The following is a 17,967-nucleotide window of genomic DNA, read 5'->3' on the forward strand; positions in this document are numbered from 1 at the left end:
ATACCTAATCAACACTTCCTACTTCCTGTTTCTTGTCAGCTGATTATTCTAGCCAATGGGGGTCCAGAGTGTTTGGTTTTCATCATGAGAAACTACAACTATGAGAAGCTGCTTTGGACGACAAGCCGTGTCCTTAAAGTGCTGTCTGTCTGCCCCAGCAACAAACCAGCTATAGTCGAAGCTGGTATGTAACTACTGCTGAATATACTGTGGGCTTAGCGCAACATGCTACATGTTCTGTAACCATATGTTCACATGTGTGCTCAGGAGGCATGCAGGCTTTGGGGCAGCATCTTACAGGGTCTAGCCAGCGTCTGATCCAGAACTGTCTGTGGACACTCCGTAATCTGTCAGACGCAGCAACCAAACAGGTACAGTGATGACATGAAGTCACTCGTGTGTATGTAAAGATAAAGAAGCCAAAACAAATGATCGCTGGTCATTAGTTATACTGATGACTTTATATAAGCTGGTTCATGCAATATCAAGCGCATAGACAAAATATCCCATCAACACATCCCCTTAAAACCCAGAACCCTAAATGGTGCAATCTTGGCCTTGTGGATGATTTTCATTTTTTACAAAATCCTAACGGTAACTTCTAGATATGCAACACTTTGAGTGCTCAGAATAGAAAAGGTATGTAAGTATCATTTCATTTTCATTTCATTTCATTTCATTTTTATTTATTTCACACTTGGTACTACAAATCAAACAAAACAACCACATCTTCTGTCAACAAAACACAACAACCATGTGTGAAAAGGAGCAGGAAGAAGAAAATATTCTTATTAAACCCTGCCCCCTATCTACCATCGAACTTATATCACCGGTGGGCACCAAAAATCAGGAACAAACTAATATTGACATTTCTCTCCGGTCGAATCCCAAACCAACATCACATTCATTCGCATTCTTCATACTGAGTTATCGTTTTAAACATATAACACTTTTTAAAACATTGTAAATTTATACAATTCTTTAAATTATAATGAAGTGAATTCCACAGTCTTATACCCCTAACCGTTGTGCTCATTAATCTTTGTGTAGTCCTGGCTAACTGATGTTTAAAATAAAATTTCCTTCTATTCTCTTCTCCCCTTGAACACATCAAAAATACTCTTTGTAACTTAAAAGGCAAAATATTATTTTTAGCCTTAAACATAATTAATAATGTCCGTAATTTCACTAAATCTCCTAATTTTAATAATTTTGATTCTATAAATAATTTATTTGTATGTTCTCTATATTTAACATTATGAATTATTCGTATAACTTTCTTCTGTAATAGGTTTAAAGGTTTTATGGTATTCTCATATGTATTCCCCCAAACTTCAACACAATAGTTGATATATGAAAAAAACAAAGAAAAATATAAAATACGCATTGTTTTATAATTTAATAAATCTCTTATACTACCCAAAATATAAATACTTTTGACCATTTTCTTTCTAATATGTTCAATATGAGATTTCCATGTCAAATTCTCATCCACTATTACACCCAAAAAACGAAATTCAGTAACTCTTTCAATCAATTCTTCCTCTATAAACATAATGACTTTATCCTCCTTTACACGATTGCCAAATATCATATATTTCGTTTTTGTCAGATTCAAAGATAATTTATTTACATCAAACCATTTTTTTATTCTTAACATCTCAGAAGTCATAATTTCAACCAAGTCTTTCAAATTCTCTCCAGAGCAATAAAAATTTGTGTCATCTGCAAATAAAATCGAATTTAACCTTTTAGATACGTCACAAATATCATTAATATATAAATTAAAGAGTTTAGGTCCCAAAATAGAACCTTGAGGAACACCACATACAATCTTCAGTCTTTCAGAAGTATTGCCAAAAGAATAAACATATTGCAACCTATTCTCTAAATAACTCATTAACCAATTCAATGCTACTCCTCTCACTCCATAGTTATACAATTTAGAAATCAAAATAGAATGTTGTATCGTATCAAAAGCTTTTTTTAAATCAACAAATACTCCCACTGTGTATTTATTATTATGTATTGCAGATGAAATATCTTCAATAAAAGTCAACAACGCTAATGCCGTTGACCTATTTTTACGAAATCCAAATTGGTTTTCATGTATTAGTTGATATTTTTCAATAAAACTATCAAGTCTTTGTGCAAAGAGTTTTTCTAGCAATTTTGAAAACTGTGATAAAAGAGACACTGGCCTATAATTGTTAAAACTATGCTTATCTCCTGATTTATATAATGGTATTACTTTTGCCACTTTCATTCTGTCAGGGAATACTCCTGACTGTAGCGAAAGATTAAAAATATAACAAAGAGGAGTACTTATACAATCTATTGTCTTTTTAATTATGACCATGTCTATACCATCACAATCAGTAGATTTTTTATTTTTACAATTTTTTACGATTGCTACTATTTCTTTTATGGTAGTATCGGCTAAGAATATGGAATTAACCATTCTATTATCACCTATCCAGGCTTCCTCATCTCCTGGATCATCATTTTTCCTGATTAGATTTGCTAAAGTAGGTCCAACATTTACAAAAAAAGAATTGAATTCGTTTGCTACTTCGGTCTTATCTTTAACAACTTGATTATTATTAATAAAATAATTAGGCCGAACTTTGGGTGTGTTCTTATTACCCAATACCTCTTTAAAAATATTCCAAATGCCCTTAATATTATTTTTGTTTTCCTGAAAAACTTTATTATAGTAATCTTTCTTAGCTTTCCTCAATATTAATACCAACTTATTTTTATATAGTTTATATTTCATTTCCGCATTTTTAGTTCTATATATTATATACTCCCTATATAAATTATTTTTCTTTTTACACGCATTTGCAAGGCCCTTAGTTATCCAAGGTTTCCTATTTATATTCTTTTTCTTATGCTTAAATGATATCAATGGACAATGTTTATCATACAAGGCCAAATATATATTTAGAAATACTCCGTATGCAATGTTGACCTCATTAACATAAACCTCCTTCCAGTCCGTTTCCATGAGATCTTGTCTAACCCTATTAATTGCTTCATCATTTCTTAACCTTCTATAACTCACAAAACTAGCTTCTTTCTTTCTTTTCATATTTAAATCGAAAATAAAAAAGACTGGTAGATGATCGCTTATATCATTTATGATGAGGCCACTTTCAATATTATTCTCCAAACTATTAATAAAAATATGATCAATTAGTGTTTCTGATTTCTCCGTTATTCTACTCGGCTTTATAATTAAAGGATAAAATCCTTTACCATATAATAATTCAAAAAAATCTGACGAAGCCTTATCATTTGTCACTTTACAAAGATCAATATTGTAATCACCACACAAACATACAGTCTTATTTCCCTTAACCTTACTCAATAAATTTTCTACTGCTTCTGTAAATAACTCAATCTGTGATCCCGGTTTCCTATATATACACGTTACAATTATATTACTTCTCTTTTCTATATCCAATTCTACTGTCACAGACTCCATTAAATCATCCATAACAACAGACATACATTCAACTTTTTTACATTTCAAATCACAATTAACGAAAAGTGCCACCCCTCCTGCCTTTGTCTTAATTCTATTCACAAAGTACAAATCGTATCCTTCAATACAAAAATTACAACCCTTATTCTCATCTAACCATGTTTCAGACAGAGCAATTATTTGAAACTTGCCTCTCAGACTATACAGAAAATCTTCAATCGAAGCAAAACTTCTATAAAGACTTCTGCAGTTAATATGAATTAAAGAAAATGTATTGGCTATATCAACCTTATCCCTGAATTGCTCCTCTGTAAAATAATCACATGTGACATTAATTGTATTAAGCACATTCCTTTCAGGGTCAATACCTACTTCAAAATCATATGATTTATAATCTGTGTCGTCAAACATAATGCATAAATTATTCTAGCGCTATCTATTACCTCATAAGAAGGAGAAGGAAACAAAAAAAGAGAAAAGAAGGAGAAAAAAAAAAGAAAAAAAACTGAAAAAGGAAAGAAAAGATCCTAAGCAATCTCACATTCATTTATCAACATATTTTAAAGTCCGTTGATCTTGTTATCTTCCATATCCAATTTTACAATTTCCTTTTGTCCTTTTCCTCCCGAAGTGGCATTTGACCTTGCCAAAAATAAACTAGTTATAGCCATAATTGGTCGCAACCATTTGTCTATCTTAATCATATTATCACCTATATCATTTGCAAGTCACTTCAGTTAGTGCAGTTCAACAGTTGCTCTTAACTTGCTAGCTATGACATTCACACCACTGACACACAATCCTCAAGCACCATGTAATAAATTTCCATCAAAATATCAGTTAGCAAACTAGCTCATTCAGCGGATTGGAACAGGAAAAGTACTTTGATGTTCCACAATTGCCTTCACAACTGCTTCATGGAGCAATAATCATGATGATCAACAATTAGGAGAAAAATAATCCATTTGGATTTTCAGAATATACTAAATATGACATGAGAAGGAGGAGAAGATTACTATATTTATATAAGTTTTAATAACATCACGACTGTCAACTGATGCCTAGAAAAAAACCTAGTGATACTTGTTTGGTTAGACATCCTGCTCCATAAAATGTATAGAAATGTATTTATCCCAGGACATTTTGTACTTTAACTTTGTTCCAATACATCTCTGCTGTGATTGATCCTTTCTTTATCTCTATTGGTTCTGCTCTGTAGGAGGGATTAGATGGTCTGCTGCAGATACTGGTCACTCAGCTGGGCTCAGATGATGTGAACATGTTAACCTGTGCCACCGGCATTCTGTCCAACCTGACATGCAATAACTCACGCAACAAGGTAACCATGATGAGATGGCAGACACACAACTTTCAAGACTACATGGAACTAACATGTAAACAAGTACAATTTTAATGTCTTAAGGTACACAAACACTCACATACACATCCAGTATGTTGGCCTGTCCAGATTGTAAGCTGGACAGGCTCTAGCCCTAACGCAACGCTGAACTGGAGTAAAAGAAAAATCTATGATGTCACCATTTCTGTCAGGAGTACTTTCCACCACTTACAAGTGTTGTAACAGTAAAGGATTTCTAGAACGCTGCAAGTTCCAACAAAAAGGTGCGATCCTGTGTAAAATGTAAATAAAAACAGAATGCATGAACTCATATTTTTTATTATAACCACAACACAGAAAACATATCAAATGTTTAAACTGGGACATTTCACTATTTCTTAAAAAGTATTGGCTAATTTTGAATTTGATGGCAACAACATCTCTCAAAAGTTGGGACAGGGCAACAAAAGACTGGGGTGGTAAGAAACAGCAAGAAAAATGTTTTGAAAATAATTATGTTATTTGAGAAGAGGTTAGTAACACAAGTGTAAACCAATAAATAAAAATGTGCAGCGTTTTCCCTTCCCACTGTTGCCAAAGCGCTAGCTCATAGGCAGAGATGGGAAGTAGCAAAGTACAAATACTTTGTACTTAACTGTACAGATACCTGAAAATTGTATCTGTAATTTACTTGAGTAGTTTTTTCCTGGCTACTTTTTACTTTTACTTCCTACATTTTTAAACAAATATCTGCACTTTCTACTTCTTACATTTTCAAAACAGGCTTGTTACTTTTGCTTTAGCACATTTGGGGAAAGTTATTATTTTGTTACTGTGAGCCTCCAAACATCAACACGATTTAGGACTAAACAGATGAAGAGCAATTCAGTTTGTTTATTAATCACCAGAGGATGTCACACAAAAAGAGATGGTGTGTGCTAAAGTCATGGGTTAAAAGTGGTGTTTTTTTTTTTGTTTTTGCCACAACACCAGAATGTGGTACTTCGGCATCTAGCAAGTCCAACTAAAGAGGAGTGATCATAAAGGGAGTGACTTTTTTGCAATGTTTCTATCAGCTCAACAGACATCAGCAAACACACAAACTGTCTTTAAGTAAATAAAAGTACGTGTGACTGGTGCACAGTGGCTGTGGTTTCATGAGTCAGAGTGAGGTTACATCAAATATAGGAGAGATTCATATGAATTTGATGATCCTTAGATCCACTGACTAATTCCACCTTCATACCAACTTTATACCATCTGGGAAAAAGACATCATAAACAGCGTAGTGTCAGTATAGAGGATGGAAATCACCCAGGAGAACTCGTGAAACATCTGCTGACATCTTGTTGAATTCAGTTCCCATCTGATATTATTTAATTTAATTTTATTTAATGTTAATATAGCACAAGGTTCAGTTAGCTTTGCACAAAAATGTCTCCAAATGTCTTTGAGTACATTTCAGAGCCTCTACTTTGTAACTTTTACTTGAGTATTCTTACTTCAGTACAGAATATCTGTACCTTTTCCAACTCTGCTAATAGTGGCTTATATGATTGTTAGAGTTTTCTCTATTTTCTTTGTGTTGTTGTAGGGTCTATCGTACAATATGAAGCACCTTGAGGCAACTGTTGTGATTTGGTGCTGTATAAATGAGTGAATTGAATTGGATAGGCTGTCCACACTAGTCTACACTAGTGTGGACAGCCTATCCAATTCAATTCACTTATTAAACAAGACTACTCTTGTTTAACAGAAGTTTAACAGAAGTTACCAACTGGCTCTCTAGGAATGATCTTGTTTTAAACACCAACAACATTGAGACCATGGTTGTAGCTCCTCCTGAAATATATCTTAGAAACATTCAGGCTCTTGCTTTTGTTTGTTCAACTAAGTTCAGCATTCGAAGTCTTGGTGTAATACGACTCACATCTTTCAGTTAGGAACATTTCTAAGTTGTGACATATGGTCTCATCAGCCAACCTGGAAAAAATTATCCATGCATTTATGTCATTGCATTTAAATAATGGTAATGCCCGGCTTGGACTAATCGTTTCTTTCACGCCTTCAAGCTATAGAAAGTGCTGCAGCCAGACTATTAACACGTTGTAGCAAGCTCACATTACTTCTTTTTTATATTCTTTACACTGGCTCCAAATAGTTTTTAGGATTTGTTTTAAAATTCAGTATACAGAACAAGCTCCAGATTTCATTTCTCAACTTCTTAAAAAAGACACTGCTGTCTTTGTTCACAGGCTCAGAGTTTATTAGTTGTTCTCCGTATTGTGGGGCGGCGCAATGATTGGTGATTAGCACTGTTACCTCACAGTAGGAAGGTTCTGAGTTCCAACATTAGACCAGGGTCTTTCTGTGTGGAGTTTGCATGTTCTCCCTGTGTTTGCGTGGGTTGATCTCTCCGGATACTCCGGCTTCCTCCCACAGTCCACAGACATGCAGTCAAGTTTTAAAATACACAAAACACACTGCTGGCAAATATCATTTTCTAAATGAGCAGAAGCTTGTGCATATTGTACAATATACACAAGCTTAGGTGCGATGTTCTGGGCTTTTATAAATCCATTTTTACGCATGCTGGCGTAGTATGAAGACATACTACTATGAATATTTCCTGAAATTCTTAAGTTCTTATTGCCAACCAAAGTCATTAAAAATATCAGATTAAATAAACGGCCAACAGATTTTATTTGTTCATGTGTGATTGTGTCACAGTGGTCATGAACACCTCAGCTGTGTACACATTTCAATTCTAAAGAACGTCAGTTTAACAAAGCGATGTAACTTAATGTTTACTTGTCTTTGTTTTGATGTGTGGATTCACATTTGTATTTCATGGTGAAAAACCCAGATTTCTGTTCCCCATGTGTTCCTACAGACGCTGGTGACTCAGTATGGTGGAGTGGAGGCATTGATCCATGCTGTGCTTCGTGCTGGCGAGAAGGAGGATGTTGCTGAACCTGCGGTCTGCGCCCTGCGGCATCTCACCTCCCGCCACCAAGATGCCGAGCTAGCCCAGAATGCCGTGCGTCTGCACTATGGTGTCCCAGCTATTGTTAAACTACTGGGCCAGCCCCACTACTGGCCTGTAGTAAAGGTAAGGACAGACAGTGATGTATACTATTAGAGATAACATGCATTGGAGCTGGTAACTAAATTAGCCTCTGTGGGTCAAAAGAATTGGAAGAAAGGAAAGAAAAGGACGGGAACAGAAAGGAAAAGAGAAAAGCACCTTTGATACTTAACCAACCCTTCATTGGTCCAGCTTTCCATTCATAAAACTTCATGTTACTGCATATGTTGAACGCATTCATGATGTTCAACATATTAAAACGGAAGCCAGCCTGAGGCAGGTAAGCCAAGGGTATTGCAGTGTCTCCTCAGCATAGCAGAAAATGCAACAGCTTCCTTCCTTTTTGGATTTATATGTGCCGTGTCTTTTTGTATCAACAGTCCCTTGCACCATTGTCCTCTGGAGAGCTGCACTACATATCTTTATGAGAGGTTTACACAGGGTCCTTCTCCACCCCTAGTAATGACCTTTATCCCAACACAAAAAACTACCTTTACTCCTGGATATGGGCCAAACATGCTTTGGCCCATGCTTGCTTGTGGTTTCCTCTGGTATAAAGAAGTAGAATGGCAAGCACAGCTTTTAGCTTTCAACATAGTCTTTTACAGAACATATTCCCAGTTTGTATTCAGGAGTCACCCCCTCTACTTTTAAGATTAGGCTTAAAACTTTCCTGTTTGATAAAGCTTATAGTAAGGATTGGATCACGTGACCCTGAGCCATGCATTAATTAGCTGCAATAGGCCTAGGCTGCTGGGGGCTTTCCATGATGCTGGAGCGTTTCTTCTTCACCTCTTTTCACTCTCAGTTTATACATCACTCTGCATTTCATCATTAGTTAACTTTCATCTCTGGCTCTCTTCCCCAGTGTTTTTTTTTCACTGTTTCCCTCCCCTTAACCTCATTCCAGAGTCTAGTTCTTCCAGAAATTGCTTCCCATTGTTGCCAAATGCTTGCTCCTAAGCTACAGGAGGTAGAGCAGGTCCCAGCTGGTAATGGTAAAACCATCATATTTTACATTTTGGCCAGTGGACCTTTGTGGAAGAAGCTGAAGCATCAGTACATCAGTATATGTTGACAAGTTCACTGTGCTTTTAATTGCTTCTGGAAAAGTTCAACCTGTGAGACCCAAAGGCAAGCAGAGGAAATTACTTTTCCAAGTCATTATGCAAGAAGATGGAGCAGGATTGATACATAAATGAAGTCTGGAGGGAATAATGGACAATGTGGGTAAGAATGTTGTTGTAGAAAGCTAGTTGGCCCTTCATCTGATCATTTAAACCCTGGAGAAATACTCCTTGTAATGCATTATCTGGCCAGCTCGCTGTGGCGGCCACAGTTTGAAACTTAACTAAGAACTCAGCTATGCTGCGGATGCCCTGGCATAGATCAAACAATCTTTTAGCTAAACTGCCCTCAGATATAGGTGAGCAAATTTCTTTCTCAGCTCATTCATATGGGAAGGTAGAAATGGAATGATAAATGAAAAAACCTCAGCCCACGCCAGCGCTTTCCCCCTGATTGCATTGGACAGCTTAGTGGCATCATTAGGGAAAGAGCAGGACGAGCAACCCAAAGCTAGCGCACATTGTAACAAAAAACCCCAGCTAGGTGAGTTCTCCAACTCCTTTTAGATTTCCCGTAGCCTGTGGGTTCGCATCAGCAGCAGGAAACAGGTGAATAGCAATAGGTTGCAGACCAGCTCCTGAAATCTGAGTAATGAGCAGAACATGCTACGTTCAGTACGTTCAGTTTGGTGGGTGTGTGGGTGTGCAAAGAGTCTGACAGTTTAGTGGCCCGGCTCAGTTTAAAATGTGTAACAGACTACGAGTCACTGGTACCTCTCGTTAACAAACACAGCTTGGACAATGTGCCACTATGGTACCAACATCTTCTCATGAGGCTCCTGGGATTCAGTCCAGTATTGGAGCATGTCCTGGGAAATACTCTTATCATTGCAGACACCCTGTCACATAGCCCGTAGCTAACACTTTCACAGAGACTGGAACACACAGTGATGTGGCATGCTATGTTGCTAGTGGTAGATTCCTGTGTCCACCAGCAAATCAGAATGGCAACAGAGCCAACACGGAACTGCAGTCTTTCATGAAACTCCCCAAAACAGCATAGACTTAACACATAAGCAAAGTACTGTCATATACTGGGTTGCCTGAGTCGAGCGGGTGGGCGTTGCGGCTTTACGTCACCATGACATGCTTTGCGGCAGGGCTGTCTATGTGCAGTTCTTCTCTTAGCTGCCACACCCATTGTTGTGCTGTTATAACCCATGCTGGATACACCTTCAATAAAGCAGCATCATAAGAAAGCTACCGAGTGCTCATTCTACATGATGTCAGAAGTGACCCGGACCATCGCCGGAATAACGCCATAAGGGAGAAAACAACAGAATGGCTAAGTTTAATCCCCCGTCAAGCTTCCCTTTCGATAAGCCGACGGAATGGCCCGACTGGAAACAGCGTTTCGAGCGCTACAGGATCGCAACGAAACTCCACAAAGACGAAGGACAAGTACAGGTGAGCTGCCTAATCTATGTGATGGGAAATGAAGCAGAGAACATTTACAAGTCACTCACCTTCGCCGCCGATGAAAGACGTGACGACTTCGCTGTCGTAATGAGGAAGTTCGACGAGTATTTTTTCCCGCAGAGGAACATTATACATGAGAGAGCATGTTTTCACCAGCGTGTCCAGCGGCCAGGTGAAACGGCGGAGAGTTTTATCCGAGCCCTGTATGACCTCTCAGAGCACTGTGAGTTTGGTGCATGTAAAGAGGAAAATATCCGCGATCGTATTGTGGTCGGGATACAAGACAAGGACCTCTCCCGCAGGCTACAGCTGATGAAGGACCTCACGTTGGCGCAAACGACCCAGATTGTCAGACAGTCAGAGGAGGTCGCAGCGCAGGTCAGCTTGCAGGGAGATGCGGGAGGCTCAGTACAGGAGGAGAGCTTTTATGTCTCGGCTACTTCAAATTCAAATTTTATTTGTCACGTACACAGTCATACACAGTACGATATGTAGTGAAATGCTTGGACAACTGCTCGTGACCTACTTAAAGGCCACAATAAGTTATGAAGGCAAAGACTACCTATCCAAGGTGTATGTGGTTCGTGGACGCAGAGTTAGCAACCTTCTCAGCCGCTCCTTGTCAGTGCAGATGAACCTGGTGAGAAGAATTGATGAAGCAACGATCACACCCACCAGGAACCAACCACTTTACGGTGAACACGGAACACTAAAAACTGAGCCAGTCAAAATTCAGTTAAGGGACGATGCTGTGCCATACGCAGTGTATACGGTACGCCGTGTGCCTTTCCCCATGCTGCAGAAAGTGAAGGAGGAACTACAAAGAATGGAGAACCATGGTGTCATTGAGAGGGTGACCCAACCTACCGAATGGTGTGCCCCAATGGTGCCTGTCTTGAAGAAGAACACAGCAAGGGCCAGGATCTGCGTCGATCTGACAAAACTGAATAAGTCTGTCAAAAGAGAGCGCTATATCTTGCCTACCCCTGAGGCAACCATGTCCAGGTTGAGTGGGGCAACGGTCTTCTCCTCGCTGGATGCAGCCAGTGGATTTTGGCAGCTCCCATTGCATCACGAGAGTTGCAAACTAACGACATTCATCACGCCATTTGGCAGGTATTGCCAAATAGGCTGCCCTTTGGGATAACAAGTGCACCAGAGATCTTTCAGCGAAAGATGTTGGAGACCTTAGAGGGGCTAGAAGGTGTGGAGGTCTTTATGGATGACATCCTGGTCTATGGGGCCACCATGGAACAACACGACACCCGACTTGAGAAGGTGCTGCAGCGCATTGAGTTAGCCGGATTGAAGCTCTCAAGGAGAGAAGTGCTCCTTCAGACAGAGCCAGCTTCGCTTCCTAGGGCACCTGATCGACTATTCTGGGGTCAGGCCAGACCCTAAGAAAGTGAACGCCATTCTTCAGCTGCCGTCACCAGAAAATGTGCAAGAGCTTAAACGGATCCTAGGAATGGTTAATTACCTGGGCAGATATATTCCTGCTCTTGCCACAGTATGCCAGCCACTGTACGAGTTGCTTAAAAGCAAAAACAGTTGGACCTGGGATCACCCACAGCAGGCAGCCTTCGAGAACATAAAGAGAGCGCTTACATCAGCACCTGTTCTTGCCTTCTATGACGTCAACAGACTCACAGCCGTATCTGCCGATGCCAGTAGCTACGGGCTTGGGGCTGTGCTGCTTCAGCTTCATGGTGCAGAGTGGAAACCTGTTGCCTACTGCTCTAGACGCCTCACGGAGGCTGAAACACGCTACGCACAAATCGAAAAGGAGTGTTTGGCAAGTGTTTGGGCCTGTGAGAAGTTTGATAAGTATCTATGTGGCTTAGATCGCTTCAGGCTTGAGACCGACCATAGACCTTTGGTGCCCCTGGTCAATAGCGGGGACCTTGACAATGTTCCATTGAGGTGTCAACGCCTCCTGATGAGGCTCATGAGGTACAAGCCGGAGGCCATCTATGTCCCTGGCAAAACGCTTGTCATCGCCGATACGTTGTCACGGAGTCCACAGACTCGGGCTGAGGATGACACTAGCACTCACAGTGAAGTGGACTGCTACATAGCCACCGTGTTACAGGGCATTCCAGCGCCCCCAAGCCGAATGGAAAGCATTAAAGCAGCCACTGCAACGGATGTTGAACTACAGACTGTCATTACGTACATACGCAGGGGTTGGCCTGCATACGGAGCTAGTGTGCCATTGAACATTAAAGCGTACATGAAAGTGAAAAACGAGCTATTAGAGGCTGACGGCCTGGTTATACGAGGCTGCAGAATCGTCATTCCAAAGTCACAGAGAACAGCCATTCTACACAAACTACATGAAGGGCACCAAGGCCTCGCCAAGTGCAGGGATAGGGCTAATTCATCTGTGTGGTGGCCGGGGCTCTCCACTGAGCTAAAGAATGCAGTGCTGCAGTGCCACACATGTCTGGCACAGAGGCCAACACAGACAAGGGAGCTGCTCATCTCCACACCTTTGCCGGATCGTCCATGGCCCTGGATCTCTGTGAACACAAGTGGAATAATTACCTTGTTGTGTCGGACTACTACTCACGTTTTCTGGAAATACTGCACCTACCAGTGGCCAAGTTGTTCAGAAACTGAAGTCGACCTTTGCTAGGTTTGGGATCCCTGACGAGGTGGTGAGTGACAATGGCCCTCAGTTCTCCAGCTCTGAGTTCCAGGCCTTCGCGAGAGAGATGGATTTTGCCCACAGAATGTCTAGTCCCCACCACCCACAGGGAAATGGTCACGCGGAGAGGGCAGTACAGACTGCAAAGAAAATCCTCTGGCACAATGACCCACTGATAGTACTAATGTGCTTTAGGTCTACTCCCTATACCACTACAGGCTTCAGCCCAGCGGAACTTATTATGGGGAGGAAGATCAGGACAACCCTGCCTACCTTGGAGAAGAATCTTCAACCTAAATGGCCCAACAAAAGAGAGGTTAAACGAAGGGATGCTGGTCAGAAGGCCAAGCAGGCGTTCTACTACGACCGCCGCCATGGTACTAAGCCCCTACCTCCACTCCATCCAGGGGATGCTGTCCTAACTAAGCTGGACCAGGAGAAGGCTTGGGCAATGCCGACCATCATCTCCTAGGAGAGCGTCTCTCCGACATCCTATCTCGTTGCCACACCCCAAGGTGCGGTGCTGCGATGGAACCGCCGCCATCTTCGCCTCGAACCATCTCCACGGGCTATGCCACAGCCCCTTCCAACACCCACTGTGGACACTGAGGAGCTGCCTTCTCAGTGCGCTGGTGTGTCCACTCCAGAGACCCCACCTTTGGCCCCTAGTCTGGCCCCAACGCTTGCACCCACTCACGGTGACGTACCGGATCAGTTACGCAGGAGGTGCGGCAACCAATACTGCTGCTACCTGGTTGAGTTAATTACCTTAAAGGTTTACCATGTTTAATAAGTCCTGTTTTGTGGACACTGCCCTTCAGGCCGACAGTAAGCCAATTGTGCTCGGGTCCTTAAGAGAACCGCCCAGAGGCTATTATAGTGTCACATGTTATCATTGTGTCGTTGCTGTTCTATTTGGGGTTTGTTATTGGAAATAACATGAAAAGGGGGGGAGATGTCATATACTGGGTTGCCTGTGTCAAGCGGGTGGGCGTTGCGGCTTTACGCCACCATGACATGCTTTGCGGCAGGGCTGTCTATGTGCAGTTCTTCTCTTAGCTGCCACACCCATTGTTGTGCTGTTATAACCCATGCTGGATACACGTTCAACAAAGCAGCATCATAAGAAAGCTACCGAGTGCTCATTCTACAAGTACCAGTGGAAGTGAGTGCTTTTGTTTTGTTCAAGTGAAATCAGAGCCGTCCGAATGTGATGGACATGTCCTAAGTAGCGCCAAGGTCAGTAGGAGTTGAAATCATTCATCATTTCATGAGACACAATGGCCTGACTAAATGCAGAGACATATCCACGGCCTTATTGAGCAATAGGACTACTCCCTGCTCAACCACAAGTGTTAGCTCAGCACAAGCGAATAGAATAGCTACTTTATTCTCATTTATAACACACACCAGTTAGTGCACATCAGAATGTGATTTTGTGCATTGATTTGCCATCTGAGTAATACAATATAAATAAATTAATCTAAATCTAAAAGTAAAAAATCTAAAAAAGAAATTAAATATATATGTAAGTATATAAAAGGAGGTCATGGTTGATGGCAGCAGTTGTCCCAGAAGAGGGCGTCTCTTCAAGGTCCATCACAACACAGCAAAGGACACTGCTATGTCTGAATTGTCGTCACCTGCAACCTGGGCAGATACTCCAGGCCTGCAGCAACTGATGAGAATACAATGACTGAGACTCTGACAAAACAGCTATATCAGAGACTGTCACTCAGAGTGGGACTTCTATCATGACTAGTGTTGGTCAAGTTACTTGAAAAAAGTAATCAGTAACTAATTACTGATTACTTCCCCCCAAAAGTAATCCTGTTACTTTACTGATTAGTTATTTTCAAAAGTAATTAATTACTTAGTTACTTTTTAAAAACATGATTTACAACCTGAATAGGTGATAAAGCGATAGATCTTTCAGACCAATTCTATTTTTTCTGCATAATCCATCATACAATTTTTTTTTTGCCATAGTAAACCCTTACTTTACTCGTTACTTGAAAAAAGTAATCAGATTACGCGTTACTGTAACGCGTTACTGCCCATCTCTGATCATGACCCCACTTTATAAACAGCTTGTGATCAGATCTGGATGCCTGTAGACTGGTGCTGCAAACTTTGGAATGAGAGAAGCAGAAGGAAGACAAAAGTGAGTTGAAAAATAAAATGTTTTTATTTGTTATTATTTTTTAACCTGTCCTGTCCAGCAAGCAGAATTATGGTCTGAATTCTTTGTAGTGTACACTTTTATTTATTTACTGTATTTTATTATTTATATTATTGTGTAGTGGATAGCAGATGGGGTAAAGGCCAGATTGGCAAAAAATAAGAAGAAAGTGAGAAATAGGAAAAAGAGAGAGAAAAGAATGGAGGTGGGGGGAAAGTCGAGGGTGAAGTAAACAGACATGCTGGGTCTCCATCTGCTGCCTTGTAATAAAGTGCACTCAAATGATATACAGCACCAAAAAGACAAATTATAGAGCGCTACACAAGCAGATACAGTGGGGCAAAAAAGTATTTAGTCAGCCACCGATTGTGCAAGTTCCCCCACTTAAAATGATGACAGAGGTCAGTAATTTGCACCAGAGGTACACTTCAACTGTGAGAGACAGAATGTGAAAAAAAAAAATCCATGAATCCACATGGTAGGATTTGTAAAGAATTTATTGGTAAATCAGGGTGGAAAATAAGTATTTGGTCACCTCAAACAAGGAAGATCTCTGGCTCTCACAGACCTGTAACGTCTTCTGTAAGAAGCTTTTCTGTCCCCCACTCGTTACCTGTATGCATGGCACCTGTGTGAACTCATCATCTGTATAAAAGACACCTGTCCACAGCCTCAAACAGTCAGACTCCAAACTCCGCCATGGCCAAGACCAAAGAGCTTTCGAAGGACACCAGGAAAAGTATTGTAGACCTGCACCAGACTGGGAAGAGTGAATCTACAATAGGCAAGCAGCTTGGTGTGAAAAAATCAACTGTGGGAGCAATCATCAGAAAATGGAAGACATACAAGACCACTGATAATCTCCCTCGATCTGGGGCTCCACGCAAGATCTCATCCCGTGGGGTCAAAATGATCATGAGAACGGTGAGCAAAGATCCCAGAACCACACGGGGGGACCTGGTGAATGACCTGCAGAGAGCTGGGACCAAAGTAACAAAGGTCACCATCAGTAACACACTACAACGGCAGGGAATCAAATCCCGCAGTGCCAGACGTGTTCCGCTGCTGAAGCCAGTGCATGTCCAGGCCCGTCTGAAGTTTGCCAGAGAGCACATGGATGATACAGCAGAGGATTGGGAGAATGTCATGTGGTCAGATGACACCAAAGTAGAACTTTTTGGTATAAACTCAACTCGTCGTGTTTGGAGGAAGAAGAATACTGAGTTGCATCCCAAGAACACCATACCTACTGTGAAGCATGGGGGTGGAAACATCATGCTATGGGGCTGTTTTTCTGCCAAGGGGACAGGACGACTGATCCGTGTTAAGGACAGAATGAATGGGGCCATGTATCGTGAGATTTTGAGCCAAAACCTCCTTCCATCAGTGAGAACTTTGAAGATGAAACGAGGCTGGGTCTTCCAACATGACAATGATCCAAAACACACCGCCCGGGCAACAAAGGAGTGGCTCCGTAAGAAGCATTTGAAAGTCCTGGAGTGGCCTAGCCAGTCTCCAGACCTCAACCCCATAGAAAATCTGTGGCGGGAGTTGAAAGTCCGTGTTGCTCGGCGACAGCCCCAAAACATCACTGCTCTCGAGAAGATCTGCATGGAGGAATGGGCCAAAATACCAGCTACTGTGTGTGCAAACCTGGTAAAGACCTATAGTAAACGTTTGACCTCTGTTATTGCCAACAAAGGTTATGTTACAAAGTATTGAGTTGTATTTTTGTTATTGACCAAATACTTATTTTCCACCCTGATTTACCAATAAATTCTTTACAAATCCTACCATGTGGATTCATGGATTTTTTTTTCACATTCTGTCTCTCACAGTTGAAGTGTACCTCTGGTGCAAATTACTGACCTCTGTCATCATTTTAGGTGGGGGAACTTGCACAATCGGTGGCTGACTAAATACTTTTTTGCCCCACTGTATACAATTTTGGTGTGTGTGTGTGTGTGTGTGTGTGTGTGTGTGTGTGTGTGTGTGTGTGTGTGTGTGTGTGTGTGTGTGTGTGTGTGAGAGAGAGAAAGTATTTGTCATAGAATGTAATATGGACAGGCATACAAGACCACATAACATGCATATCGTTCTCAATGGAATTGCCCGTGCAGTGGGTGCATATTTTTGTGTCTGCAAGACCCATTAGGAGCATCCTTTGTCCTGTATCGTGTATTCTGTGGAGATTTTTGTATTGTATGAGTTGTAAGTTGGGGTTCTAAGTCATTTTGAAAGTACTTAAACATTTGTGTCTAGAAGTTTTGATCTGGATTGATGGAAAGATTTCACTCCCACTTTGTGGTTTGGAGGGAGAATTATTGATTTTTAATAATAACTTTTACATTTTGATAACAACTTAGGGGTGCTGAAATTTAAAAACTCTGTTACCCGAGTAGGTATTTCCAAAGTTCAGTTCACTGAGATTCACTGTCTTCACTGTCTAGAAATTTTGGTTTGATCATTTTTGAAACATGTAGCAATCTTTAGATAAGAAATAGGAATGAAAATTTGGTAGTCCATAAAAATGGACTGTAATACTGTACTGCTATGGTAGCCAACGTTTCAAATGGTCAGAGGGCCCGGTGGCGCCAGTGTCCGGCAGCCTCGCCTCTGTCAGTGCGCCCCAGGGCAGCTGTGGCTACAACGTAGCTGCCATCACCAGTGTG

General features: G+C 40.9%; 1 protein-coding gene across 4 annotated transcripts in view; it reads left to right on the forward strand.

The window, feature by feature from the left end:
* LOC146575264 (junction plakoglobin a-like) overlaps positions 1 to 17,967 on the forward strand; it is a 135,796-nt gene that overhangs the window by 92,455 nt on the left and 25,374 nt on the right. For all 4 annotated transcript variants that reach the window (XM_085269921.1, XM_085269923.1, XM_085269922.1 and 1 more), the window contains exons 8-11: positions 40 to 184; positions 268 to 371; positions 4,710 to 4,829; positions 7,723 to 7,941. In XM_085269921.1, coding sequence (XP_085126047.1) covers positions 40 to 184; positions 268 to 371; positions 4,710 to 4,829; positions 7,723 to 7,941 — 588 coding nt within the window. The remainder of the gene's footprint in view (positions 1 to 39; positions 185 to 267; positions 372 to 4,709; positions 4,830 to 7,722; positions 7,942 to 17,967) is intronic.

This window comes from Mchenga conophoros, linkage group LG4 (assembly GCF_057382185.1).
Source record: "Mchenga conophoros isolate Kocher_MC1m ecotype Shallow Benthic linkage group LG4, M_conophoros_male_GT1.1, whole genome shotgun sequence".
In the NCBI taxonomy this organism is placed as follows: Eukaryota; Metazoa; Chordata; class Actinopteri; order Cichliformes; family Cichlidae; genus Mchenga; species Mchenga conophoros.